The sequence below is a fragment of the Gavialis gangeticus genome, unplaced genomic scaffold, assembly GCF_001723915.1.
Source record: "Gavialis gangeticus isolate Ggan-Ray unplaced genomic scaffold, GavGan_comp1, whole genome shotgun sequence".
NCBI lineage: Eukaryota > Metazoa > Chordata > Crocodylia > Gavialidae > Gavialis > Gavialis gangeticus.
In genome coordinates, this window is record NW_017729028.1 from 33,805,894 (window position 1) to 33,832,075 (window position 26,182).

Genomic DNA, 26,182 nt, shown 5'->3' on the forward strand with positions numbered 1-26,182 from the left:
GCCGAGCCTAGTTTAAAGCCTGTTGGAGGAGATCTGCCAACCTAGAAGAGAACACACGCTTACCTTTAGGGGAAAGGTGGAGTCCATCCGACCTGAGCATGTCTCTCGTCATGATGTGTGGGTCATTGTCAAGGAAGCCAAAGCCCGCCTCAAGATGAGGATGGAAAGTAAAAGCTGGTACAGGTGGGATGTCACTTAAATTTCTCAAAACCCACGTTGAGGCTTCCTGAGAGTCCCCCAAGAACTCAGATGCCAGATCCCACCACAAAGACCCCTCCAGGGTGGAAACCCCCCTGCTCAGTCTTGAGTGCCTACAACATGCCAGGCATGGCAAAGAGTTATCATGTGGAGTGATATCCAGTGAAGGAAAGCATCTAGGAAGGCTTTTTAGGCAATATGGGTTTACTCTGCCTATACCTTCCCCCAACCAGCAGCTGTCCTGCATTCATAGGGCTCAGTACCATCACTTGTTCAGTTTTGGAAACCCAGAAGGGGCTTCGATCCAAGGTTTGTGAATCGGAGCAGGCTCCTTCCTAGCTTATGGAAGAAAACTGCAAGTAACTGGGGTTTGTGCCTGAAACAGCCTTGCTGGGGGTAGGACATCTTCATTTGAAGCTGCAGTAGCCCAGCTAGTGCAGAAGAGCTTTCTACCAACCCATATCAAACCTCTAACTCCTGGGCAAGCTCTCCACGGTGCTAGCTAGAGGCTGGCTGTGAGCTTGTTTAAGCTAATGTTTTGGGCCAGTTGTACCCATCATCCTCCTGGAACTCTATGCTGCATTGGACAGCGTTAAGAGAATAGCATCCATGCAGCACAGCCAGGCGTTACGGCACACATTATTCACCAGCACCCCAAGACCCCCGCAGACATGCGTGGCCAAGCAGACGATCACACACGTCGCATCTTCCTCCCAGCACGGGGTACCCTACAGCAAGGGGTGTCTGTCCAACTCGCCTTGTGCCCCAGGCTGGATCTGAACCCGAGGACTCCCGGCAGGCTAGATCAAGCCTGGGGCATGAGGCAGTGGTGGCTCCAGCTCTGGTATGGGGCACGTGTTGTACACACCCCCACTCCTCGAATGCCTTATGAGCTTCCTGAGGATTAAACACAGGAAGGATTTAAAGGTGCTGCCTCATGCCAGAGCTGTCATTGGAGTTAACAGCAGGATGCACCAGCCTGTTTGGGGACTGGGGAAAAAAAAATCTTAGTCCAGCAGGTAGGAACGAATTCCCTCTGAGATGTTTTCCAGACTTGGCTCGGGACGTGCACCAAGCAAGGTTTCTCCAGGTAGGAGTGCAGGCTGCAGAGAGTTACGTTTTATTCCTATGGCAGCTTTTCCCCTCACCGCTTTCAAAATCCAACCAGCATCTGTTGCTCTTTTTGATAATGCTGCCTTGGCTAATGCAGCTCTCTGGGAAGGAGAGGTTATTATGACAATCTGCTGGAGATCTCTGCTCCCAATCCCCGCTGCTTCGTGCCCAGTGCCTGGTTAGTTTGGAGAGGGGGTGCTGTCAGGGTTGCTGACGGCTAGTGCCTCTGTCTGGAGCAGCAGGGGCTCACAGATACAAACTATTATTCATTTTTCTAATGAAAATACTGCTTTTAGCATGTCCGCATTGTGTGGGTCCTCCTCCCATTTCAGAACCAAAGACTGGGTGAAGTTAGGGGCCCGTCTTGCTCAGTCCCACGCTGGGGACTACACCGTGTCCAAAGCCTCCTTAGACCAAGCTGGCCGGGTGTGCTGACGACCCGCGCAGATGGATGAGCTGACGTGGTACTTGTACACCGCCACGGCAATCCCGGTTCACTAGGAGTTTTCTGTAAGCCGGTACCTCCCTGTATTTTTTGTCCAGGGAGTAACAAGGCCTTCATTTCTTGCCCCGACCTGTCCCGAGCTGTCAGCAGGGCTGCTGTGGAGTAAATGCAAACCTATGACATCCTCTGTGTCTCTTGTTTACCTGCAGTAGTCACACAGGGCAAGGGGTAGCAGTGCAACCCCCCCCCCCCCAATGTATACTGCTATGCCAGTGTGTCCCCTCGCTGATGCAGAGAGCGGTTGTAGGAGATGGGCCTATCTTTCTACCAAGGTGCTTAATTGTGGCAATGGATTTGGACTGAAAACTGCCTCTAGGAAATAGCCGGAAAGCCTCAGCTTGAAGCAGGGCCCCAGCAAATTGTGAGCTCTTCTGCCCTGGGGTCAAAAATCAGCCTTTGGTACATTTTCAGCTGCTGGGTGAGTGGCGAGGAGAGGATCTGGACTCTGATGTGTGCTGCAGCCTGACCCCGGGGGTGGGAGATCACTGACCAAACAGGACTTTGTCTCCTGCCCAGAGCTGATTATTAGGGGCTCGAGATTTGTGGCAAGCAAACACGTACGGCTGGCTCCGGGACACAGGAGCCCTCGGCACGACCCGTCTGGAGGCAGGCTTTCTGCGGGGGTGTTTCCCATAGAGCAGCTTGCGTGGGCTGGGATACGGGAACCGATGGGGAAGTGGTAACAGCTCACGGAAATGGATGGAAATGCATTGACACGGGGATGATTTTTTTTTTTGTCTTTGCCAGGTTACAGCCAAGACTGCCTTCATATTTATCTTACCTCAGTACAACATCAGCGTGCCCACCGCAGGTAAGAGTATCCCCCACGCCGCCGCACTGGGCGTAATCTCCTCCTCTGGATCTCGTCCATTGGTGCCGCTGACCCTCACTGCTAAGCAACCAAGGCTGAATGGGGTAGTCTCACGTTCCAGAGACTGCCGCGGCCTGGGAGGCTTTCAAAGAGCAGAGGAGCCATTTCCAAAAAAGAGAAAAAAAAAAAAAGTCTGTTGTTGCAGAACAGCTCGGTTAATACGTCTAAAGGCTGCTGAGTCTTGTGCTTCAGGGCAAAAGCTTATCCCTGGTTGGGATCAAGAAGGAATTTCCCCTCCTGGTTCAGAGGATTTATAGTGCCTCTTGCTTCTTCCATTGCACTTGGCCAGACCACCTGCTGCACTGTACAGCATAACACTCCCCACCCTCAGCCTCTTAACGTTCGAACGGGAATGAATTGCCTGATTACGTGCCTCGGATGCTTTGCTTCTCAGTCCTGAAGCCTCTGGTCTTAGCTGCTGTCTCAGTGCATTAGGCTGCATGGGCTACTTTTCCAGTAAGGCAATGCCCAGCATTTTAATTGTCGATGATGTAACTAATAATTGGGTGGGAGACAAGTAACAAACCCATTGGTGCATGCTGCAGTTTCAGGCAAGCCACAGCAGGGCCCTGCTGAAAGAAATACTGTGCTGCCTCTCCGGGTTAGTACATCGGTGGGACAAATCGGGTCCCATTGCACTTGGCACTATATAGACATAGGTGAAATGCCAGTCCCAGCTCCAAAGAGCTTCCTTTTCAAGTATCCCCTGGTCAGTGGTGATGGAGGAGATCTTTTAGGCTGTCTTGCCCAACACAGGCTCTCTTGGAAGGATCTTTTCCTGTGCTCTGTTCAGTCTGGCTTTCATTATCCTAAGCAACCATCTGTCTGCCCTAGTCTTTGGGACACAGACTAATCCGCTTGCAAAGGAAAACCGGGCGGTTGCTTAGAGAAGAGGAGCAAGGATTGTTAGAAAGGATGGACTAGCTATAATTAGGTGGAGTTAAGCTTTCCTCATCCTAAAGAAGGCTAAGAGGGAACTAACTTGGGAACCCTTCAGGCTAGCAGTCAGAGGCAGAAGAAGAAGGATCTGGGAATTTAAAGCTGCATGTGTTCAGACTAGAAATATAGTGCACGTTTTTGACAGTGTAGGTGTTTAAACATCAGAGCAAGTTTAGCCCTGGTTCTAGGTGATTCTCCATCCCTAGCAACTTCTCGGATCCAGTTTTAGATCCCTTTCCTACAAGGAACGTTCCAGCTCACATTGACCATTCATCATAAATGGAACAGAAAATGAGCAATAACTAACAAATATAAATACAGGTGCTGGGCATTTCTCTTTCACTAATTAACACTTAGCTCCCTATATTAAGGGACCCATAGCATATTCACTCACCAGACATAATACAATTGAACACAACTTATTTTAACTCTTAGTTTCCCTTGCAAATTAGCAGTTGTTTTCTCCCTCCTGTCCATTAGAATGGTCTCAATCAAATATAATGTTGTTTTACTTGTTATTCTTTTTAAATACTATAACAAGCTTTTGGACATGAACTGGGAATTCATGCAGGCCCTGTGTTCAACAGTACGTCAGGCTAGCTATATGGTCGTGATGGTGTCTGCTGGCCGTAACGTGAGCCTGAAGTGATGAGTGAAGGTGCAGAGACCGGCCAGCAGCAGGAGATTAGCACTGAAGAGGAGGAAGAAGCTTGTTGGGGCTGACAAATGAGGTGTGCTGCAGCTCGATGTGGTGAACTTTTGGGAGGAGAAATTTAGAGCATTGAGATATTCAACCTGATTGTGACCTTCATTGACTTTAAGCACAGAAGGGACTTTTGGGGTGATTTGGCCTGAGCTCTGGCATGGCCCAGACCAAAGGCTTGCACCCAGCCTGGCCTGCAGTGCTATGAGCGATTCCGCTCTGCTACGTATGCTCCTAGGAAGCTGTGGGCTAATCTCCCCAGGGAACCAATATGGGACGTATGAAATTGGACCAGCTATTCACTCCAATAGGGAAAGGCCCAGCAGGGAGATGGAGCAGCAGCCAAGTCATCCCTCTTGATCTATTGTACTCCAAGCTCACCCGTGGAGAAGTTGTGCCGCTAACTTGTTTTCTTTGCTTGGTTTCACATCTCCCTTTTGATGGGACCTCTGCAGCTTCTCACCACTTTATCTTCCTTGTAGGCTCCTTCTGCTTTCTCCAAGGGAAGGAGAGGCGATGGGTCACTCAGAGCCACCAGGAATGAAATGGCTTGAATTAAACAGACAGCCCCCTTTGCCGCTCTTTGATCTAGGAGCATAGGGAAAGCTCGGACCCAGAGACCATCCAGTCCCATATCTTGGCTGTGAGAGCTCCACAATTGACAGATGCAACTTGATCCACCTCCTACACAGGCCTGATTTTAGCCTCTGCAAGTCAGTCTGGCTTATTCCTGGAGCCAGTGTCCCTTCCGAGGTTTTGTTGTTGTTGCTGTTAATTAAAACTCTGGCTGCCCTGGTTTTCCACGCCCATGTTTCAGCCTTTTCAAATGATTTAAGTTCTCAGCCTCGATCACTTCTGTGGCCATCAGATCATGTGCTTAGTAGGATAATTATAATAATACACATCTATCTCATGCCCACAGTGCTTTTGTCTGTCCCTTTCTGACCACTTTACATAGGAGGTGGGTGTCACCATCCCCATTTTACAGCTGGGGAAATGGAGAGTTACAGAGAGAGTAAGTGGTTTACTCAGGATCACAGGAACTTAGGGCTTGGGCCATCAAATTTGGTCCTCTGTGCTCACAGGCTCCCATTCAAACAAGGATTCCCCAAAATAGCTACTTTACGCCCTTACACACAACTACAGGGCACAGTATTGAGCCACTAAGAGTGTGCCACAGCATGCTGTAGGTCAGAGCAGGGTAGCCAAGGGAGGCAAAGGCATTGCTCGCTTCCAGCATGTTACCACCAGGACTGGGAATAGGACCAAAAAGCTCTGAGTCCCAGCTCAGTACTCTATCCACTGCTTCTCCGTGTGCCTGTTTCAGATCAGCCTCCTGTCCACTGCTGTGAATGCCCCCTCATTTTGCATTACGAAGCTCAGAGAAAAGAAGTCCTCCCTAAACCGTTCCCTTACTTCTTCTGCCTTTTCATAACTCGTCTGATTCATCTCCTCTCTAAGGGAACAGTCCCGGTCTTCCAAATCTCCTTCCCCAGGCTAGGTTTTCCCATGGTCCTCTCACGTCTCTTCTCTGAATGCACCCTGGCTCTCCAGTAACCACAGTAATAAATTTTGTGCATCTGGGATTATTCCAGCCCCTTTTTCAATAGTGAGATTATATCATTTTGTAAGGCCCCAAACACCCAGTCTGGCCTATTTAAAAAGGAGTCTTCTGTGACTCAAAAAATGAGTTGGAAAGTAGTAATAAGATTTTTTTGGAAAACACAGCAGCATCATGGTGACTTAAGAGCCAGATGTCTATGGATATTTGAGCACTAGAGATGCAGATGCACGCCTAAAGGACTGATGAATGTGTTCAGCAAGGTTAGGTACCTAAATCACATGGCCTGCTATAGATATTAGGAGCCTGAGTCGCATGGATGCTAGCACCACTGCCTGCCTGGCTAATTAATACTGTCGCAATGTATTCTGGTGATACGCAGTCCGCCTCTCTATCAGTTGTCCAACCCTCGAATTTCAAGCTGTTTGGTGCATGGAACCAAATTTATTCTGTTTGTACAGTGGTGTCCTGGCCGGTGGCCTGAGCTCCTAGACACTATGGTAACACAAATATTATTATAGTATTGCTATTATCTCTGTTAAAGCCCATAGTTGTTTACAATATCTTGGGGTGCCTGAATGCCTGTATAAATCTAGCCATATATACAGATGGGTGGATTGCCAGCACGCTGGTTCATCTCTAATTTAAAAAAAAATATATATATATACATATATTAAAGATGAACCAGCATGCTGGCAAACCACCCATCTGCTTACCCGAGCACAATACAGGGACTGCAGCAGACTTGAGGCACCTAAGCTTCCAGGTTTTGCTGCCTCTGTCCTGAAAAAAAAGTACAAATTGTAGGAAAGTAGGTCTGGAAGGGCCCTCAGGAGGTCATCAAGTCCAGTGATGCCCCATGGGCCAGATGGGCAGCACCAGGTCTGGCCATGGGCCGGATCCAGCCAGCGGGCTGTTATCTGACTGTGTAACATTTGGAAATTTGGCAGTGGGGAGGAGAGGTGGCCATGTTAATTGGCCCCACTCCCTGCTGCCAAAGTTTCTGTCCCAAGGGGCATCCCGCAGGCCGGATCCCACCTTTCCATGGGCTGGATTTGGCCCATGAGCCAGGGATTGAGCGCCCTTGGTCTAGTCCAATCCCCTACTCAAGTCAGGATCAGCCCTGACTAAACCATCCTAGCCAAAAGTGTCTGACCTGCTGTTTAAAAACTCCCAAGGGTGGAGATTACACAGCCTCGCTTGACCACCCTCGTAGTCAGAAAGGTCTTCCTAATTTCCAACCTGCTTTCTCTGCTGCAAGTTAAGACGTGCTCCTTATCCCATCCCTTGCAGCCGCAGAGAATAATCTGCCTCAAACTGCTGCCGTATATGCACCCTTCTGGGATTTGAAGACTGTTATAAAATTTCCCTTCAGTTGTGGCTTGTCTAGACTAAATCATCTCAGTTTTTCCAGCCTTTGCTCATAAATCAGGCTTCTGATCATTTTGTCACTCTCCACTGAACTCTTGCTAACTTGTCTGTGCCTGTCTTGAAGCGCAATACCCAAAACTGGACCCAGTTCTCCAGGTGAAGCCTCACAAACAGATTTGCTCCTTGTGCTTCTAATTGTACCTGCTATTCTGGTCACACAGGACAAGTTGTTCCTGTGCTTTATTGCTATGGGGGCATGCTGTCCTGACCCAGCTATGGGAGGGTTGCCTGCCTTCCCCTTCCCTTTGCTTGTTCATCCACAGAATCCCTAATGAGGGGTAGCCAGTTTGTGCTTCCAGTTACACCAGGGTGTAAATCTACAAAAACACCGTCAATCCAGGCCGGATGTGGCCTGCAGGCTTTTTTGGGTTGGCACAGATGGATTCTTGCTAGATCATTTTAGGCCCTGACTCTGCAAAGCCCCTCAAGATTGTGAAGGGATCCTGGGGTCTATCTGTGGGGCACAGGGCAGCACTGTCCAGAAACATCCTGCATTCCCTGAACTAGAAACAGGGTAGCTGTGTTAACACGCTACTGTTTGCAGGTGAATAAACTCATTCAGGTTGTCTCAGCACAGCACCCATCTGTCCTAGGAAAAATATGTCCCCGTGGTGGCGTTGGGGCTCTCCCTGGGTGCTAGGACCTTTTTGAACTGGGCTTTTACAGACTCGTAGAAAATGAAGGTTGAAGGGACCTCAGGAGATCACATGTAGTCCAGCCCCCTGCTCAAAGCAGGACCAGCCCCACCTATATCATCCCAGCCAAAGCTGTCTACCTGGGTCTTCAAAACCTCCAAGGATGGAGAGTCCACCATCTCTTTAGGTAACTTGTTCCTCTGCTTCACCACCATCCCAGTGAGAGAGTTTTTCCTAATATCCAACCTCAACTTCCCTTGCTGCAACTTGAGCCCATTGCTCCTTGTCCTGTCATCTGCCTCCACCGAGAACAGCCCAGCTCCATCCTCTTTGCAGCCCCCTGCAGGGAGTTGAAGGCTGCTATTAAATCCCACCTCGGTCTTCTCCTCTGCAGGCTAAATAAACCCAATTCCTGCAGCCTCTCCTCAGAAAGTGTGTCCTCCAGCCCCCAAACCATTTTCACTGCCCTCCACTGGACTCTTCAATTTGTCCATATCCTTTCTGGAGTGAGGGGCCTAAACTGGACCCAAACTAGCACCACATTTTCCTGGGTCCTACATCCCTGCTCTCCAGTCACCCTTGCTGCCACCCCAGTCCTTCTCACTGTGCTCTTTCTGCCCTTTGTTTCCAGGGGCATTTGGCAGCGAAGTCCATCTCCTCAGCTGCTGGACTTGTTCCCCAGGCGAATTCGGTGTTGCTGGAAGGGGCAGGACTGCCAGCTGGCAGGACTGAGATCCTGGTATTTAAGGATGGAAGCAGCAGGATGAGTTACCTTCCCTATATTTCCCTTTTGCTCCAGGTTCCCGACTACCCTTTTTGTGGGGGAAGAGTGAAGTTCAGTGTCTTGCATCCATTTAACCCCTACAGTCTTCATAGCTGTGAAAACCATGCTGTGAAAACCATGAAGCACTGGGGAATCTCTGCATCCCTGAGCATAATAAATCTCTTCACAGACTTGTTTTTTAGGGTAGCTTCAAAGACAAAACTGTGGGAAGCCATGAGATGGTGCCCAGAGTGAATGGAGGATGGGGAAGGGAGTGGAGCAGATAGCCCCAGAGAGTGGGACATGAATGTTGCCCCTGGAAGGGGCAGTACAAGACCTGGATGGGGAGGTGTTAGCATTGGGACACTCTCCCTTTCCTCGTTTTATCTGACAAGTCCCTTTAATACAAAACGATCATACCAGTCCCTCCTAAATGAGGGTTTACCTCACTGCCAAAATCCTGCCCCCTCCACTGGGCAACAAGTATGTAGATGCTCAACAAGTGAGCGGATGCTCACTTTGCTGGGCTTTGGGTTATTTGTATGGAGTGACTGTGGCTTGTCCGTCTGCTCCCTGCCTTGTCTCGGATATAAGAAGCGGGGGCAGCTTGAAATCACAAGGGTCTTTAATGTTTTTGGGTGTGCATCACCCACCAGTTGCCCGCTCATACACGCTTTGACCCGTACAGGCTGCCCCCTCAACCAGAAGCAGAGTAGCTGTGTCCACACAGGGTATCCATGTCTCCACAGGTGTCACAGCAAGAGGTGACACCATCACTTATCAGTGTGAATTAGCCCACTTGAAGGGTTGTACAACCACGGCTACCCTGCTTCTCATTTATGAAGCATCCCGCGGGGAGAAGCATAGTGTGTTGGAGGGTGCTGTTGCCTGCTGTGCAAACTTTACTGTGTAGACGCGCCCTCGGCATCTGGGAAGGCAACTTCGGGCCCTCGATCTGGTTCTGCGGTTGCTAGAGGGGTCAGACGGGGAGAGCCTACCTTGAAACCCAACTGCTAAATAGTGGATTGCTTTAGTCATGGCAAGTGCCATAAACTCAACCCGTTGGTAGACGAACCCCTGGCTGTCAAGATTGAATGTCTGTGTGAGGTTCCCAGAAGGACCACCCCAGTGGTGAAAGGGTATTGAAGAACTGTCCTTCTGTTGGGCAAAGCCCTTAGCCCTGGACCTGCCCTGTCTTTGCAGGCTCCATTATCAAGCTGAGCAGGTTTTGGATGGGTTGGGGAGCTGCAGTGCTAACACCTCTCTCTCTCTCTTTCTCTCTCTCTGCAGATGGTGAGCTTGTTCACTATTGCTATGGACTGAAGGACTTGGTCACCATCCTCTTTTACATCTTCATAGCAATCATTCTGCATGCCGTAGTGCAGGACTATGCCCTGGATGTGAGTCATTTGTTCCATCACCTCTTGGGTGGCCCTTCCAGAGCTATATTGTGGGTGGCCTGGGTGCCTTCAGGGCTGGCATGGCAGATGATGAGCTCATGGATAGCAGGAGAAGGGCGAGTTCCTAGCTTATGTATTTTATTGTTTTTCCTCTAGAAAATCAGCCGACGTTTCCATCTCTCCAAGGTCAAACACAGCAAGTTCAATGAATCAGGACAGCTGGTTGCATTCCATCTCACCTCCATGATCTGGTGCTTATATGTCATAGTGACGGTAAGTTGTGGCAATGGGTCCCACGGAGGCTTGGTGCAGACCCTTTCGGGTTTCCCATTGCACTAGTGAAGTGTAATTCCTTTACTGTAGATTGAGCTGGCGGTAGTAGGTGTCCTTTATGATTTGCACAAGATTGCAAATTCGCACACACAAGTTTAGGGCTGGAAGGGACCTCATGAGATCATCGGGTCCAGCCCCCCTGCTCTGGGCAGGAAAGACTGCTGGGGTCAAGTAACCCCAGCAAGGTGTGCATCCGGTCTCCTCTTTGCTGGTGTGTTCTGAGCAGACCGGCATGATGCCAGTTGCATTTGTACTCTTGGAGTAGGTTGAATTACTCCAGGTATGCCTTCTCTAGGGTCCTGGGGCTTCTTAAGGGGAGTAGGTCAAAGGGCTGTGAAGCAACATGCACACTGAGGTCCGAGGTACTCCATGGTGAGTTCTGCACCAGGGTGAGAGGACTGCATAGCAGATGGAAAAAGGTCTATCTCCCTTCCGCTTTTAACTAAAGATAGAGGTTGCAGGGAGCTAAATTAAAGCACAAACCACACAACCGCTCCAGCTGCCTCCAGGCCACCTAGTTGTAGAAGTGACCTGATGCAGAGCTGTTTCATCTCTGTACTCATCTCTGCATTGCAAGAGGTTTTGTGTGCAGCTCTAGTGATTCAGGCAGCTGGTGGGGTGAGAGGTGGTTTGGGGACAAGAGATGAGCTGGTTAAGTGGACGCTAAATGATCAGCTGCAGAACGGCAACCCTGATGCCTGTCCTGCTGCTCCAGTCAGCCCCATGCTGCAGTGAGCAGGACAGCTTGCTCCTCAGTGATTGTTTGGGCTGCTGGCAGGCTCAGACCCATGTCACTACTGCAGTGTGTATGCCCTGTGCAAGGTTTTCCAGTGTGAAGCCTGTAATCCTGGAGTGAAAACCTGGCCTTGCTGAAGGTAGGGAAGATTGTGCTACTGACGTCAGGGAATCAAAGCCCCATCTGTGTTGCGCTGTAGTAACAGCTTAGATCCTGGATGGATTCCCAAGCACAACCCCCTTGAAAGACATAAGACCCCAGGCCCTTCTTCCTCTCCTTTGGCACCCTGCTCCCTTCCCACAAAGCCCGTCAGCCTGGCTTTCTGCCCTGTGAGGCCCCTCTATTCACAGCAAAAAGGCTGGAAAGTCTCACGCAGCCAAGCTGTCTGACAGGCTGTGCAGTGACTCAAGCACTTGATAATCAACACAGCTGCTTCAGATGCCTGCTACTGGTGCTTCACAGAGTCACTGGGGGGGTGGGGAGCTTAGCCTCCTACATTTCAGCAAGAGCCCATCTCTCAACCCAGGAGACCACAGCACCTGGAAGGAGCAGGGAAGGAAATAAACTCTCCCAAACCTAGTGAACTCTGCATTCCTAGCACCACGGTGCCCAATTACTATTCTGCTCATGCCCCCATTGTGAACGGCAGGGAGTGGGGCCGCGCGGTAGAAAACCCTTGTGATGCCAAAACACATTGCAGTGGAGAACTGTGGCTTTGGTCTTGAAGGTCAGAGGGGGTGAGATGGGGCAGTGGTTTGGGAAAATCAGGCGCTATGGAAGTTATTGTGAGCATTAGCTCACATGCTCCTGGCTTGTCCCCACCCAAAACCAAGTCAAACCTGTATCATTGCAATGGTTGCACTGTGCAACACCCAGGGCCTGTGTATGAGTGGAGGGTGTCCCTTGCAAAAGGAGTGTGGATGCGTGTGAGAACGGACCTCTGGGACTGCAGTTTAAAGCTGGGCATGAATGCATATTTCATTCAGCAAGTTTTGGGCAGAGGTCATTGGTGTTGACACACTTACAGAGACCACTCGGCCAGCTGTATCCCCACACCTCATAAGGCCCCGAAATGCACCGGGTTGGCATGGAAGTGACCTCTCCTCAGCCAGCTCTTTCCAGGCCTAAAAGAAAATGGCATGTTGCTAAAATAACACCCCCCCAATCTATTATTACCTTGTTGTGCTAGGTGTTGTACAAACATGGAACAACATGGCAGGGCCTTCCTTCCCCAGGAAGCTTACAGTACCTCCCCCTCCCCTTCACCCCCCATCACCGTAGCCCCCACATCCTTTGGGGGTGGCTGATAGACTGCTCTTGCCTGCTTGCCTTCTGCTTCTGCCTCTGCCCCTGCCTCCCCCTCCTGTGCTGCCAGCTCTCTAGCAACTGGCACTGGCTTACAGGGCAGTTAGATTAGGGCCCTGGTGCCCATTACCTTTCACTGCTTCAACTAACCCCTTGAAGACTGCATACCTTGGGCAGCAGGTCTGCTTTTTCCAGCCAAGGTAGTCAGGTGTTGAAATTCTGGCCCGTCCTCTTGCCTTCCCTCTGTGGCTTGCACATACCCCCTGGGAGCAAGTTTGCAACCTCACTTGTTGGCGATCCTTGCCCCAGCCCCCTGCCATTCATTTCCTCTCATCAGGGGCTGCAGGCATCCCCAAGCCCGCTGCCATGCCCGGGTGCTCTGCAGAGGGGCAGGGGGACGCTGGATGATAGCAAGAGGCTTTGGGCCATTCTGAGCCTGTGCTGTGTCCTGCAGCCAGTCCCCTTGTGGGCTTAAACACCACGTCTCCTGCAATTTGGCAGAGAAGATGCTCTTCCATGAGGATAAAGAAAGGACCTGAGCTCTAGCTTCCCCCAATTTGGTTGTTACCAAAGAAGGCAAGAGGGAAGCACGTCTGCTAAATCAGGGGTGCTCCACCCCCAGCCTGTGGGCCAAATCTGGCCCCTGAGGCTGTGTCATCTAGCCTGCAGGGCTCCCCAGGGATCTGGGGGTGGTGGTGCTGAGTACTAGATCAGGCATGCAGGGCAGCGTGGGACCCGATCCTGGTACATGGGGATCAGGTGGGGGCAGTGTGAAGCCCTCGGAGTCTGGTTTGGCCGGGCAAGGGTGGTGTAGAGCCCAAACTGGCCTGTTGACTGGCTCCATGCTGTTCCTCTAGCATGCCGGGCCCAAACCATGAGCACCACCATGCTTAACCAGCACGCTGGCTACATCAGTGGTGCTCAACCAGAGGGTGGTGGTTGAGGTGTGAGGAGATAAGCGGGTAAACCCAGGCTCAGGCTGGTCCCTGCCAGGCCCCTCTGCAAGGAATTAAGCATTGTAATGTATAAGTTAGTTCTGGAAATTGGGTACTGCTCATGTCACAGAAGTTACAGAGGGGGAAGCTTGAGTCCAGAAAGGTTGAGAACCCCTGGACGATATCTTTCATGCAGAGATATTGCACACCACAATGCCCTGTGGCCTCTTTGATGCCCAAATCTCCAGTCTGTAGCTTTTTTGCCTCCAGCAGGCACCGTCTTACCAACCAGGCTTTGAGCGCGTTGGTCCCCCGAGACATGTATGAACATGTATAGCTTTACCCCATCACTTTCTCCTTTCGGGGACAGCGTAAGCAGTGACCAGCCCACCTTCACCAAGCCCATTGCTGCTTAGGGTGGAAAAAAAAACCATTACAGAGAAAGCGTGCATAATAATGACCTGTCCCTGCTCACACTGGCTTTCCAGGCATCTGTCATCAGCCATCATCCTGCTAGGTACAGGCCCAAGTCCATCAGTTCTTTGTCCCTCTTCGTGCCTCTGACCTCAGCTCAGGCTGCCTTTTTAAACCCTTCACCCCTTTGTTTTTATGGCCTCTTGATCCAGAACAAACGAGCATGAGCAGTTTTCCCCCAGGAGAGTGTGGCTTTCAGACTCGTTTGTATGCAGGGGATCTGCATCAATTGCTTCCCAGTGTTTCCAGGAGTGGAGAGATCCATATAAAACTTGCAGTATTGATACAGCCGCTCTTTTTCAATGCTTCACGTGCCTGCAGCATCAAAACCAGCTTGCTCCCGTAATCTTTGAAGCTTCCATGGTCTCACCTCTATTGTGCTAGACTGCTCTTAGCAGTGGCAGATGACAGAACAAGGAGCAATGGTCTGTTGCACCAAGGGAAGGTTAGGTTAGATGATAGGAAAAACTTTCTCACAAGGAAGGTAGTAAAGCACTGGAACAGGTCACCCAGAGAGGTGGTGGAGTCTTCCTGCTTGGAGGTTTTGAAGACCCAGCTAGATAAAGCCTTGGCTGGGATGATCTAGTTGGGGCTGTTCTTGCTTTGGTCCAGATGACCTCCTGAGGTCCCTTCCAAACCTCATTTTCTATTATTTTTTTTTTCTGTGCTGCATGAAAAGAAGATTTGAGATTGCAAAGCATTAAATGATGATGATGGAGAAGAAAACAAGTTCAGGTTCCTCTTACAACCATTGTCACCTGTGTTGTCTAGCACCTAGAGGCCCCAGTGGTAGATCAGATGCAGGCCTGCGTACAGACATTGAGCACCACATCCCTTCTCCAAGGCAGGAGGTAGATATGGTCAGATGCATAGCACAGGGCAATGAGATGCAGCCAAGACGCGGTTCCTGTAGAAACCCACTGCCTTGCAGCCAGCTATGATAGCAGAATCGCATGCCTCTCTCCGTGCTGCAGCTGGGGCTTGCTGACTGGATAAGCCCTGTATAACTTGGCAACATCCAAATGTGGTTTCACCAGATCACTAAAACACAAATCAGGTGGGACTGACTCCGTTCTCCTCCTTCCACCGAGCTGTTCAGCGTGGTTGCAGGGGAGCAGCAAAGTTTTTGCGACAGTACAGCTGTCTGCTTTCTGCTCCCTTGTTCAAGAAACACCCAGAGAGTTTTGTTCAGTCTTGGTTCCCCCTAAGGCACAGAGCAGACCCAGAGGAGATCAGCCCTCAAGGCGAAGGCCAAGTAGCCCAGCAGACCCCCTCTGCTGCCTGCCTCTCACACTGTTGCGCTGGTGCCATGGGGATTACAGCAGCTCCTCGAAAGAAGCTGGCATCCAGGCTTCTCTTAGGGGTGGTCTTTTTATTGGTGTGACATTAGCAGGCCCCACTCAGGCCAGCATTGTGCTTACAGGTGACTGCATGCCGGTTGTTCCTTTTGCTTAATAGACTTTGTCTTCTCTTGCAGGAAGGATACTTCTCAAACCCAAGGAGCCTGTGGGAAAACTACCCTCATGTTTATCTTCCGTAAGCATGCTCACAATATGCTTAGTGCTGCAGCTGACCACTTCCTTCCTCTTTACATTCTTCTGGGACAGGGGCAGGGGGGATGCGTGTCAGCAGCAGATATGTAGCATGCTATGCCGTATGTCTTCCGAGTCCTTCATAGTGAATGCATGCCTCCCACTTCCCACCCGAGCATATTGCATGAAAAGGAAATCTGTCATCTTGCTAGGATTCAAGGGGTGAGAGACTGTTGTATTATTGGGTGCTGCAGATGAAGTCTGGCAAGGTCTGGCACTGGCAACGTTTCAGTCTCTGCCATTTTTTTTCTATGCCGATTTCCCCACTCTTTCCCACACGTAAAACAGGGTCACAGTCCTTCCTCCATCTCCTTTTTTTTGTACGGCTGGATTGGTTTGGGTTTGTGAGGTACTGGGAGGCTACCAGGAGAGCATGGGTACGTAGAGCTTCAGTCTGTGCATGGTTCCTTCAGCCAGGAGCATAAGCAGCATCTGGAAAACTAGGGGCCAGGACTTTATGGGCACATGTGAAGAGGTAGAGAAGATGCGACTGTCCTGAAGGCCTGGGGCAGAACTGAGAGCAGAATGTGGGGGTTTGTGGCCTAGTCTAGCAAGGCCTCAGGATTGAATGCATGCTTCTTCTTGTTGTGGTGCCAAGCTACTGGGTAAAACCCTCTGACCTGGGCCCTACAGCAAGTCAGGCTATGTAGTTATCTGGGCTCCTCCAACACTACATCAGTCCAGCCCAGGAAACCAGGCTCTCACAGGTGAAATAACCTTTATATCCATCCCTGGCGCAGACCACAAAGGCTCCAGGTGAGGTGGCTCCATAGCAAAGGGGTTGGCTGTTGAATGCCACGTGCAGAGCTGACGTGTCAAGTTTATAAGGAGGCCATGCATAGGCCAAAGTTGGCCGTCCTTTGGGCAGATGCATCATGCTGTATTTTGGTTGCTGGCAGACCCTCCTCCTGTCTTCTTCCTGTGGTGGTTAGGGGGTCTCAGCAGCCGCAGGACCTCCTTACCTGAGGCCCCAGGCCAGGCTCTCTCTTTTTTTCACCTACCACCTGGGCTGTAGGTGACGTGCACCCCTCTGAGCACCTCCTTCCTGTTGAGACTCGCTCTTTCCAGGGAAAGCCAGTCTGTCTCCTGCTGGGGTAGCTGATTGAGAATGCAGCTGGCCAGGAACCACAATTGCCTTTTGTTCCCACGCTGGGAACTGCTGTAGGTCCTGGGGTAGCTCTATGTCCTGCTTCTGCTCTCAGCATGTGCTGTCTGCTCACGTGGATTCTCCTCTTGACCCCCGAAGGACAGATCAGCCCATAGTGGGGCTTTATCCAAACATGACTGCCACCTGGGAGCTCTGTTGGCTGAGTTGCACAGGGCTGGAGGCAGGGGGGAGCACTGTCTCACCGCTCTCTCACACTTGTTGGCATTGCAGGTTCCAGGTGAAGTTCTTCTACCTGTGCCAGCTGTCCTACTGGCTGCACGCGCTGCCCGAGCTGTACTTCCAGAAGGTGCGGAAGGTGAGTGCTGGGCACGCTCCTTGGGCAGAGGAGCCGCCAGACAGGTGGGTGTGCTTGCAGCGGCTTGAAAAAGCCAGCAACATTCAAGTGTGGGACATGTGGAACCTGGAGACAGGTGCTGAAAAAGCCGGAGTGGGCCGCTCCCTCCTGTGCCAGACCAAGAGCAAGCTTAGGAGATGCTTTTCAGCTGTTGCAGGCACACTGTCCTCCTTGGCTTTTCAGCTGGGGTGGGTTGAATTTTTTTACTGTTGTGCCATGACTATGCTCTGCATGGGAGCTGGAGGAGCAGGGAGAGCCCCTGACCTGGCCTGGGGTGTTATCTGTCATGTGGGATGAACCCCCTCATTTGGTTTTGCTTCCCTCTCCAGGAGGAGATTCCCCGCCAGCTGCAGTATATCTGCCTCTACCTGGTGCATATCGCTGGAGCGTACCTCCTCAAGTGAGTGCCGCCACGTCCGGTCTCCCCACGGTGCTTGCTCAGGCCTCTGCAGCTGAAGCATTGGGGTTCTGGCCCTGGCCCTGGGGGTGGGAGCTCAGCCTTTGCTGGAGACTAGGGTCTTAGCTTGGACACCTGGAAATTTGGAGTTGGCCACCGTGTTTAGAATTGAATAAAGAGGGTTATTAAGCTTTTGAAACTCCCAGCTGCAGGATATGTCAGAGGTGAGGTGATGGTTACAGTTTTTGGGAACCAAGAGGCTCTTTAAGTACATCAGCCAGGATGGATGATGCGATAGCCATGCCTCATGCTTCCAGAGCATCAAATGGTGTTGGCTATGAGGCATGGCCGCCTCTTGTGCCAGGAGAAGCTTTCTCCCATGGCATGGTGCTTCACAGCTAAACGCACGTGAAGGGTTAGTATCTCACCCCACAGCACATGTAGGGTATGTGATAGGTAGCACAGACCAGGGGCTGGGACTTGGGAGGCCCTGCTGAGTCCCTGCACTTCTCTGTGCCTCAGTTTCCTGCATGGATTGTCTGTTCAGATTGCAGTCTCTTTGGGGCAGGGCGTCTCTCCTGCTGCATCTGCGCAGCCCCTGGTGCAAAGGGGCCTGGAGTTTGGTTGCAGCCTGTAGGCACTACGGTGGTACCCACTTGGAGTCAGGGTAATAAGGGGGATGGAGCATGATGGGTTGCAGCATGGCCGTGCCTGTTTCTTTTCTCTCTAGCCTCACCCGGCTGGGGCTGATCCTCTTGCTGCTGCAGTACGTGGCCGAATTCCTCTTCCACATGGCCCGCCTTGTCTACTTCACGGATGAGAACAACGAGAAACTGTAAGTGCATGGAGCTGAGAGTAGACTTGCTTCCTCCCCCACCCCCAGCACTAGATCCTGAACCAGCGGTTCACCTACCATGAGACATGGGCTCAGTCATGGTCTCCCTCCCTGTCCATCCTTTGTACACCCTCCCCCCAGACTCCTGCTCCCACTTTGCTTGTTTTTCTGTTTAGGTTGGTCATGCCATTTGTCACCAGATGGCTTCATGGCACCTCGTGCACCAGGACCCTGTCTGGGTGATGATGTCTGTTGCCATCCCAGCAGAAATAACCTGAGAGCTCCCTGCTTGGATGGGGGTTGTAGTATGGTGGGCATCAGAGAATCAAACCCTAGATCGCTCCAGGCTTGGACTGACAATCCTGAGTGCTGGTGGCCATGGTCCTGGGGTAGATGTAGCAGGAAGCCCTGCAGAATCAAAACCAAGTGTGTTTTGGAGAGTGCTTAAGCCCCCCTCTGGCTTGCCCAGGAAGTTGTATGGCACCAACACCAGCCTCATGCATTTCCTTTTGCTAATGGACCTCACAAGTGACTAGCTGGGTCCTTGTACTCTGTGGCCTTTTTAAGCAGCGGGGCCTTCACTGAGGCAGCAGTGGTTGGGGCAGCTCTTGGATGAGCTCTTACCTTGTAGGACAGGTGGGCCAAGGTTCACCAGCCCCCCAAAACACCTTGTCCCAGGCTCCTTGGAGGAGTCCAGCTGCTGAAATGACTGCACTCCAGGCACCTACCAGCCTGCCTGGGGAGTCCTGGCAAGGGGAGGCTTGTCTTGGTGACTCTGCTGCCTTAATTTCACACAGGTTTAATGCTTGGGCTGTTGTGTTTGTGATCACCCGACTCTTCACCCTCACCCTCTCGGTGCTGGTCATAGCCTTCGGGCTGGCGCGGGAGGACAACCAGACATTTGAGCCTGAGAAAGGAAACTTCAACACCCTGCTGCTCAGGTAGGTCTTTGCCAAGGGCTTTCGTCATCGACTTTGTGGCCTGTAGCTTGGGAGATTCTTGGTGTTGTGGGCATACGTTCATGTTGGGAAGGGAAGGAAGCAGAAAAAAGCTGTAGTGACTGCCCTGTGTGGCTCCCAGGGCAAAGTTTTGTTTTTCCTCTACTGAGCTTCAGATCCCTTGTGTAGGGATCTGAAACTCCAGATTTCTTCTGCTTGGGCTGCCCTCTGTAACAAGGACCCTGCTGACCAGGGATAGTCCTGAGTGCATGAGTGTGCTGAGTTTTAGGCTGTTGTGGGCCTCAGCTGAACAGTAGTGGGGGGAAAACCTGTGAGCAAACACACCCCTCACTTGGCAAGTCAAGTCAGCAGATATGAAGGGGTGTGGCAAATCCCTCTTCTAGAGAGAGACCACTGGTGCATGGCCTCTTTTCTAGCCATCGTTGCACTTGAAGGGATGCAGTCAGTTTACTGAATCAAGCTTCTGTCTGGAAATACCTCACTGCCTGTTGTCACAGTGTGGGAGGAGAGACAATTCCCCAGTACAATCAGTGTGTAAATCAGGACCTTGTGAAAGGATGCACTGTCGGATGTTGTGGGCTTGATGAGGTTCTCTATCCTGTCTCTAACAGGAGGTTGCTATAGATGATCGTAAGAGTCCTGGTGGGCCATAAAATCTAGGACTGATTCACTCAAATGACTTATTGTAGACCAAAGAGAGAGGGCTAAACCCTCCTTTTAGCTTTTCGGTGTTATTAGCACCCTGTTGTGTGGTTCCAGCAGTCGCTGGCTTCCCTGGTATCTGTGCAGGGGTCTTGGTGGGGAGGGACCAAGAGGTTTGTGATAATTTGGGAGCCTGAGCTGCCAATGAGGCTCATGTTCATGCTGGTTGGTACCTGACTCTCCCTTTCCACAAAAAATTGGTTTGGGGACTCCCACAAGCACTTGTCCCCAGTTCTCTGTGGCCCTTGGGGGCATAAAAGACCACTTAATAGCTTGGGGACCGACTTGGCGAGGTTTGGGGTGACCGTGGGGCCCTCCAGCTTTCCGGAGGCTCTGCTCGGGTGCTAGCCTCCCTGCTGCACTCTCAACCCGCGTCTCCTCTGCTCCCTTCAGGATGGGCGTGCTGCTCGTGGTCTGCCTCTTCCAGACCTGGATGATGTGGCGCTTCATCCACTTCCAGCTGCGGCGTTGGCGGGAGTACTGGAACGAGCAGAGCACCAGGAAGCGGGCCGCAGCTTCTGCCACCATCACCAAACAGCAGTCCAAGCCCCTCAAGAGGGAGTCAGGTGAGCATTAGGTCGGGGCTGCCGACAGTGGGGCAAGGGGGGTGAGATGGGGATGACCCAGGTGAAGTCAGGCCAGCTCCATGGGCTACGACCCAAGAGAAATCGGGTCTGCGTTCCCTTGCAGCCCATGTGCTGCAGTGCTGGACCAAGGAGCTACCGCCCTCATCCTGTTCAGTGTGCGAAGACCAGTGGAGGCACGGTGTGGGTCCAGCACAGAGAAAGCTGAAACAGTCCTGGGTCTCTACACCCCTCCCTGGGCTTGTCCCTCTAGGATAGACAGTCCCAGTCCCCTTCATGTTGAGTGACCAGCTGCACTCCCCCTCCCCTGCCCCCAGGTTATCATGAAAATGGGGTGGTGAAAGCCGAGAACGGGACTTCGCCGCGCACCAAGAAGCTCAAGTCTCCGTAGAGCCAAAGGCCGGTCTGCAGGGCCAGAGGGTGAGAGACCAGGACTAAGCACCAGCCCTCTGCTCCCCAGCCCTGCAGGTGCCATCTTGGATGGCTTGAAAACACATTGTCTTCACAAGCTTGCGCTCGCGCGTGCTCTCTGTCTCTTCTCTTCCATGCTCTTTTTTTTCTCTCTCTTCCTCTCTTAGATCATTGCAATAAAACCAACCCCCCCAACCAATCTCTCCTCCCTACATAGGAGCCCAACACAAAGCTCCAGCCTTCACCTTCCTCTCAATCCTATTATAAACCATCGTGCAATTCCCCCCACCCCCCCTCTTTCCATTCATTACTGTGGGAGGGTTTTAATAAATAGGTAGCTCCAGATATGCGATCCCTTTTCCACAACAGGTTCCTCCCTGCTCCCTTCCCTCAAACAACCCTGTTTTTCCCTGGATCCGTGGTTTGGAGGGATGGTAGCTGTGGCTCCAGGGGCTGACTTGCTGCAAGCGTAGTCCGAGTGACTGCTACCGTCGGACACGGGGGGAGACTACAGCCAGATCTTGGGAGTTTGTGGCATCTTCTGGAGCTCTTGGTGAGCCTGTCCTGTCTCGAGCAGGCTTCACAGGATCCAGAAGGCACCCCAGTTCTAGACTGAGCATCTCCCCAGAGGAAGCTGCAGTGTGCCCTTAGCTGTGTTTAGCAGCCCCTCCAGCCTTGGCTTTGGGTCATGTCCTAGAGAGCTGGGCAGGTGACAGAGTGGGGAACAGCTCCTGCCTGCTCTCCCCACCCAGGCACTTCGCCCAGCATCTGCCCATCTCGCCCGCTTCAGCAGCTGGAAGGGAATCCCCAGCACCAGCCCCTCTGGACCTGCTGGTGCTACTGGCTGAGCCCAGTCCTGACTTGTCCTTCCCCCTCCTCAGTGGCACGGTGACCAGGCTTCGCCTCTGCCCCTTGACTGTCAGTGCTTTATGGTGGGGATGGCTGCACCCAGGGAAGTAGCTCAGGCCAAATTTGGGTTCAGGTGGCATCCGCCTGAGCCCCTCCACTACCAGCAAGATAACCTCGTTTCTGCAGCCTTCAGGACATGCCACGTGGCGTTGGGGCATCACGGTCCTAAGCTTTTGTGCTGCGTCCAGGAGAATGGCTGTCCCAATGGGGTTAACGCGGCCATACCCTTCCACCCTTGGGCATCCGAGTGCCTCTGCCATCCCAGCCTGGCCCTTCCCTTCTCTGCTCCCTTTCCTCTTCCAAGGATACCGGGCTTGTATCCACCAAGGTGCTATAACACAACCAGGTTTCCATCCCATTCCCGAAGCCCAGCCCCATCGTTCCTTTTGAGCCATGAATGGGATGGGAATCAGCGTAGACTTGCCCACGGGTGAGGGAGGGCTCCCACCTTACCCGTGCCATACGGCAACCTTCTCACCGCCCCAGCGGGTTGGATGGAAATCCCCTCAAATCTACCTCAGAGGCCACGTTTCCGAAGACCACTTTCCCTCATCAGCCCCTCTTTGCACGTGGTGTTGGAAGGCGATGGCGGCAGGCAGGACCGTTCTGACACCCAGGACCCCCCTCTGGCGCTACCCCCGGTTTCACCCCTGCCCTCCTCTTGCCAGGCCCATCCCAACCCGCTAGGCAGCAGGTCTCTTCCCGTGCCACGTGTTGATCAAGACTGGGCCCAGTCGCTCTGCTGCATCCTCCCTCTGTGGGAGTTCCCGGTCGCCGGGCTTTGCCCCTGTGTGCAGCAAAGCAATTGGGAGTTTCCATTCCCGGTGCGCCGTGGCGGGTGCTTCCTTTTTGGCAAAGCTGTTTCCATGTTGTGTGTTACTGCAACCTTGTTCGGTAGCATTTCCTCTTGGCCGAGCGTGGCGGGGGTGCTGCTGCTCCCAGAGCGGGAGGGGAGAGGCAGAGGGTGGGCTGGGGCACAGGTGCGGACTTGCTTCCCAAGCAATTCAGGTAGCAATCAGGGCTGACCCTTCCTTCCTAAGGGGCGAGCGACCTGGTGGGAATATATGACGCGAGATGCTCCTGGCTCATCCCTCTTTGCTTGTCTGTGCCAGTCTCCCTGCGGGGTGTGGCGCTTGCCCACACTCTCCTCCGTGCTTTTTTCGGGAGCCAACGGCAGCTCTCATGGGTTTTTTTTCAGGCCTTCTCAGCCATGCTTCTCCCTCCTGCTGATGGCCACATCCAGGGGTGGGGGAAAGGGTCTGGGCACCTGATGCAGCTGCTCAGGTTAAATCCCTTCCCCTTGCCTCCAGTAACCTTTGAGCTTCAAGTGAGCAGTGCCAGCTGTAGACTCCCAGAGGTCTCCCTCCTGGTCCTGCATCTTGTGACTGCCCCGAGCCCTTGCTGGGTGCATGGTGTGCTTCTTCCTAACAAATCCATCATTTGGGCAGAGGGGGCTCTGGCAATTGGAGAGCAGCATTACGGGATACAAGGTGGATGCTAACACCAGCAAAGGGGGAGCTGAAAGATGCAAGCGCTGAGCACCTAGGCTTAGCTCAGCACTCCCTTCCACCTCTGCCCCCTTTCTCCAGCCATATGGCTACCATTGGGGCCTCCAAAGAGGCAGAGGCTTGGCAGGATTTCTCCAAAGCACTGGCTGGTGTCACTTGGAGCCAGTGGCTTTGCACCTGCTGAGGGTCCCGCTTCCCATGCTTGCAGGTGGCTTTTGTGCAGTGCAAGCCAGTCAGGCTGCTGAATAATTCCTTCGGCACCCCAGGCAGCTTTTCCTCTTGTACCACCCTGCATCTCTGCAAAGAAGCTCATTGTACTCTGTAAACCAAGTGCCTTACATTGCCATATAGTCCTTTTGTACTCTTGCCCTTTGTACCATATTGATCGCTACACCCCCTTCCTCCAGCTCTCCATGGGTATGTATGACGTTACTTATAGTGCGCATATGTTCAGAGCCACCAGTAAAAGGGACAGGTTGTGCTGGAAGAATCCCTTCGTTTTCTATGCCTTTTTTTTACTTGTTGAACAGTGTTTTCCATAGAGGGGGATATCCCCACCCTTCCCTATTTCCTCTGGTCCTGCTAGAAAAGTCAATGTGCAATCCTAAGGTGGAGAGCTCCAGCAGCGATGCAGCCCTGGCTGTCTTACCGCCGGTATTGTATGGTTCAGGGGATGCAGAGGGCTCCCAACCAGATAACTCTCCCCCTTCCAGCCTTGCAGGAACTAGCTCTAAATTCCTTGCATTTTGTCCCAGAACAAGACTTTCTGTTCTGAAGAACCGTTTTTCTTCCAGGTTAGATTTTATACTCTTTTAAAGTCTCTAGCATGGATCAATTCACCTGCAAAGGCGCCAGGAAAAAAAAAAGGGGGATAACCACCTTCTCAGATGGGTTTTTTTCTTGGGTCACATCCTGCAACGTGGTGCACATCTGCAATAATCCAAGTGCCCTTCCTTCACCAACGTGGGGGATCCATAATTCAGTATTACAGCATCCCTCTCTGCCCTCCTGGGTTGTGCAATAACCTACTTGGGTCATGGTTAGAGTAATCACGGCTATTTGCGAACACTTGGAGGAGCAGGTCTGAGACATGGTCAAGCTGTGCGAACACAGCTGGCCTCACCTGCCCTTGGCCTGAGCCATGGAAAAAGCCTTTGAAGCACCCGTTCTCTCTTCTTCTGTCCCAGGTGTCTCATCGGTGTGATAGATGGGGCAGATAATAGCATTGTGCAGAGAGCGATTGTTTTAAGAGCTCATTGAATTAATCTTCTTTGCGCAAGTGGGCATTAAAATGAAACCTGTTTGTTCTCCTAAAGTTGTCTTTGCCACACAAGTTCTCCCATTCCCCAATTTTGAGCAGACTTTCCTGTCTGGATGGCAGTGGGGGTGCCCATGAGATTGGCCTTCGTCCCAGTGGGTTGGAGGTACAGCTGCATCTGACTTTTGTCTAACATAGATGAAGCTCCTGGAGGTGGAGTCCCCAGTTTCGGCTGACTTCTTGCACTGGAGTGGGGGTCTGCAATGGTCTGGCTCTGCCAGCTCCTTTGTCACCTTCAAGGTGGCATGCTCGGGTAGTCTGCTAGTGAAGCTATCACCTGTACCCCTCGGTCCCCTCTCCATGTGCACACTCTTTGTCAGAGGCAGGGAAGAACTCAAGGTGTAAAGGCTAGATTGGGTATACGTACTTCTTTTTTCCATCCATTTAATTCCACGGACCAAACAAACAAACTCAAGGAAAACTCTGTTCTTCCATATTTATACTGTCGTGCAAATTTCTTTTCTATTTTGTTGTTTCGGATAATTGTTTCAGACTTTTTAAAAAATCCCATTTGTTTCATCCCCCCCAGTCACTTAAGAAGACTTTTGTATGGATTTTTGTTTTTTTGTTAAGGAGTTTTTGTGACAAACTCTCAACAAAAGTATTTTCTGAAATAACTAAATAAAAGGCATAGAATCATCAATGTGCTTGTAACCGTGTCTGCATTTTCTCTTCCTTTTGCTAATACTTTATCATCAGGGATTCTGGTTTTCTCTGATTAAAGAAAAAAAAACCCAAATTGTCTGATTTTCAAAAAGTAACCCCAAATCCACATTTTTTCTGTGATTGAAATGAAATGCCATTAATTATATATAGTAGTGGCATTTCATTGTAATCACAGAAGAATGTGGATTTGGGGTTACCTTTTAAAATCAGGTATCCAGGTTGTAGCTGTATTGGTCTAGAAGCAAAAGGAATTGGGGCTCGTGGTAGAAGTAATATGTTTTATTAGACCAACTAGATTTTTGCAAAAAACATTTCTTTATATGGAAACACGACAACATCCTGTTTACCTCCAAACAACTTTGAGGTAAAGAGACTATTCCAGCTTTTCTCTGAGCCTAATCTGCATATAAAACGAACGGTTCCAAACCAGAAATTTTACCACCTTCAACTTTCCTATGAAATATGAACTTTTATTTCTACCCAGGATAAGTTTTACAGTCTTTTCTCCTATGCCTGGAGGAAGGTTGTTTGTGCACGAAAGCTTGCAATTAAAGATTTTTTTTTGCAAAAATCTAGTTGGTCTAATAAAATATATCATCCCTACCACGAGTCCCAATTCCTTTTTTAAATCAGAAAATTTGGGTTTTGGTTTTTTTTAATCAGAGAAAACCAGGATCCTTGTGTATTGCAAGCCAAGTGTGTGTTGCTGAAGTATAAAAGGTCAGCCTCTTCACCTTGCTGCCCTGACCATGTTCAAAGGAAAGTTGAGCAATGAATTTTTAAGATCTGAGAAGAGCCAGAGACGGTTTTGATTGAGTCTCTGCTGGATGAGGGAGCAGTGTGCATGGCCCCAGAAGGCAAGAGCGCCCAGCTTGCGGAGATGATGCTGGGACCTGC

At 51.3% G+C, this 26,182-nt stretch overlaps 1 protein-coding gene across 2 annotated transcripts in view; it reads left to right on the plus strand.

Moving 5' to 3' along the window:
• The window catches only part of TRAM2 (translocation associated membrane protein 2), a 39,857-nt gene extending 14,589 nt beyond the window's left edge, over window positions 1–25,268 (plus strand). For both annotated transcript variants that reach the window (XM_019520923.1, XM_019520924.1), the window contains 10 exons: window positions 2,564–2,627; window positions 10,010–10,119; window positions 10,276–10,392; window positions 15,380–15,438; window positions 16,873–16,957; window positions 17,326–17,396; window positions 18,124–18,228; window positions 19,026–19,169; window positions 20,283–20,455; window positions 20,791–25,268. In XM_019520923.1, coding sequence (XP_019376468.1) covers window positions 2,564–2,627; window positions 10,010–10,119; window positions 10,276–10,392; window positions 15,380–15,438; window positions 16,873–16,957; window positions 17,326–17,396; window positions 18,124–18,228; window positions 19,026–19,169; window positions 20,283–20,455; window positions 20,791–20,864 — 1,002 coding nt within the window. In that variant the 3' untranslated portion in view covers window positions 20,865–25,268. The remainder of the gene's footprint in view (window positions 1–2,563; window positions 2,628–10,009; window positions 10,120–10,275; window positions 10,393–15,379; window positions 15,439–16,872; window positions 16,958–17,325; window positions 17,397–18,123; window positions 18,229–19,025; window positions 19,170–20,282; window positions 20,456–20,790) is intronic.
• The last annotated feature ends 914 nt before the right edge of the window (window positions 25,269–26,182 follow it).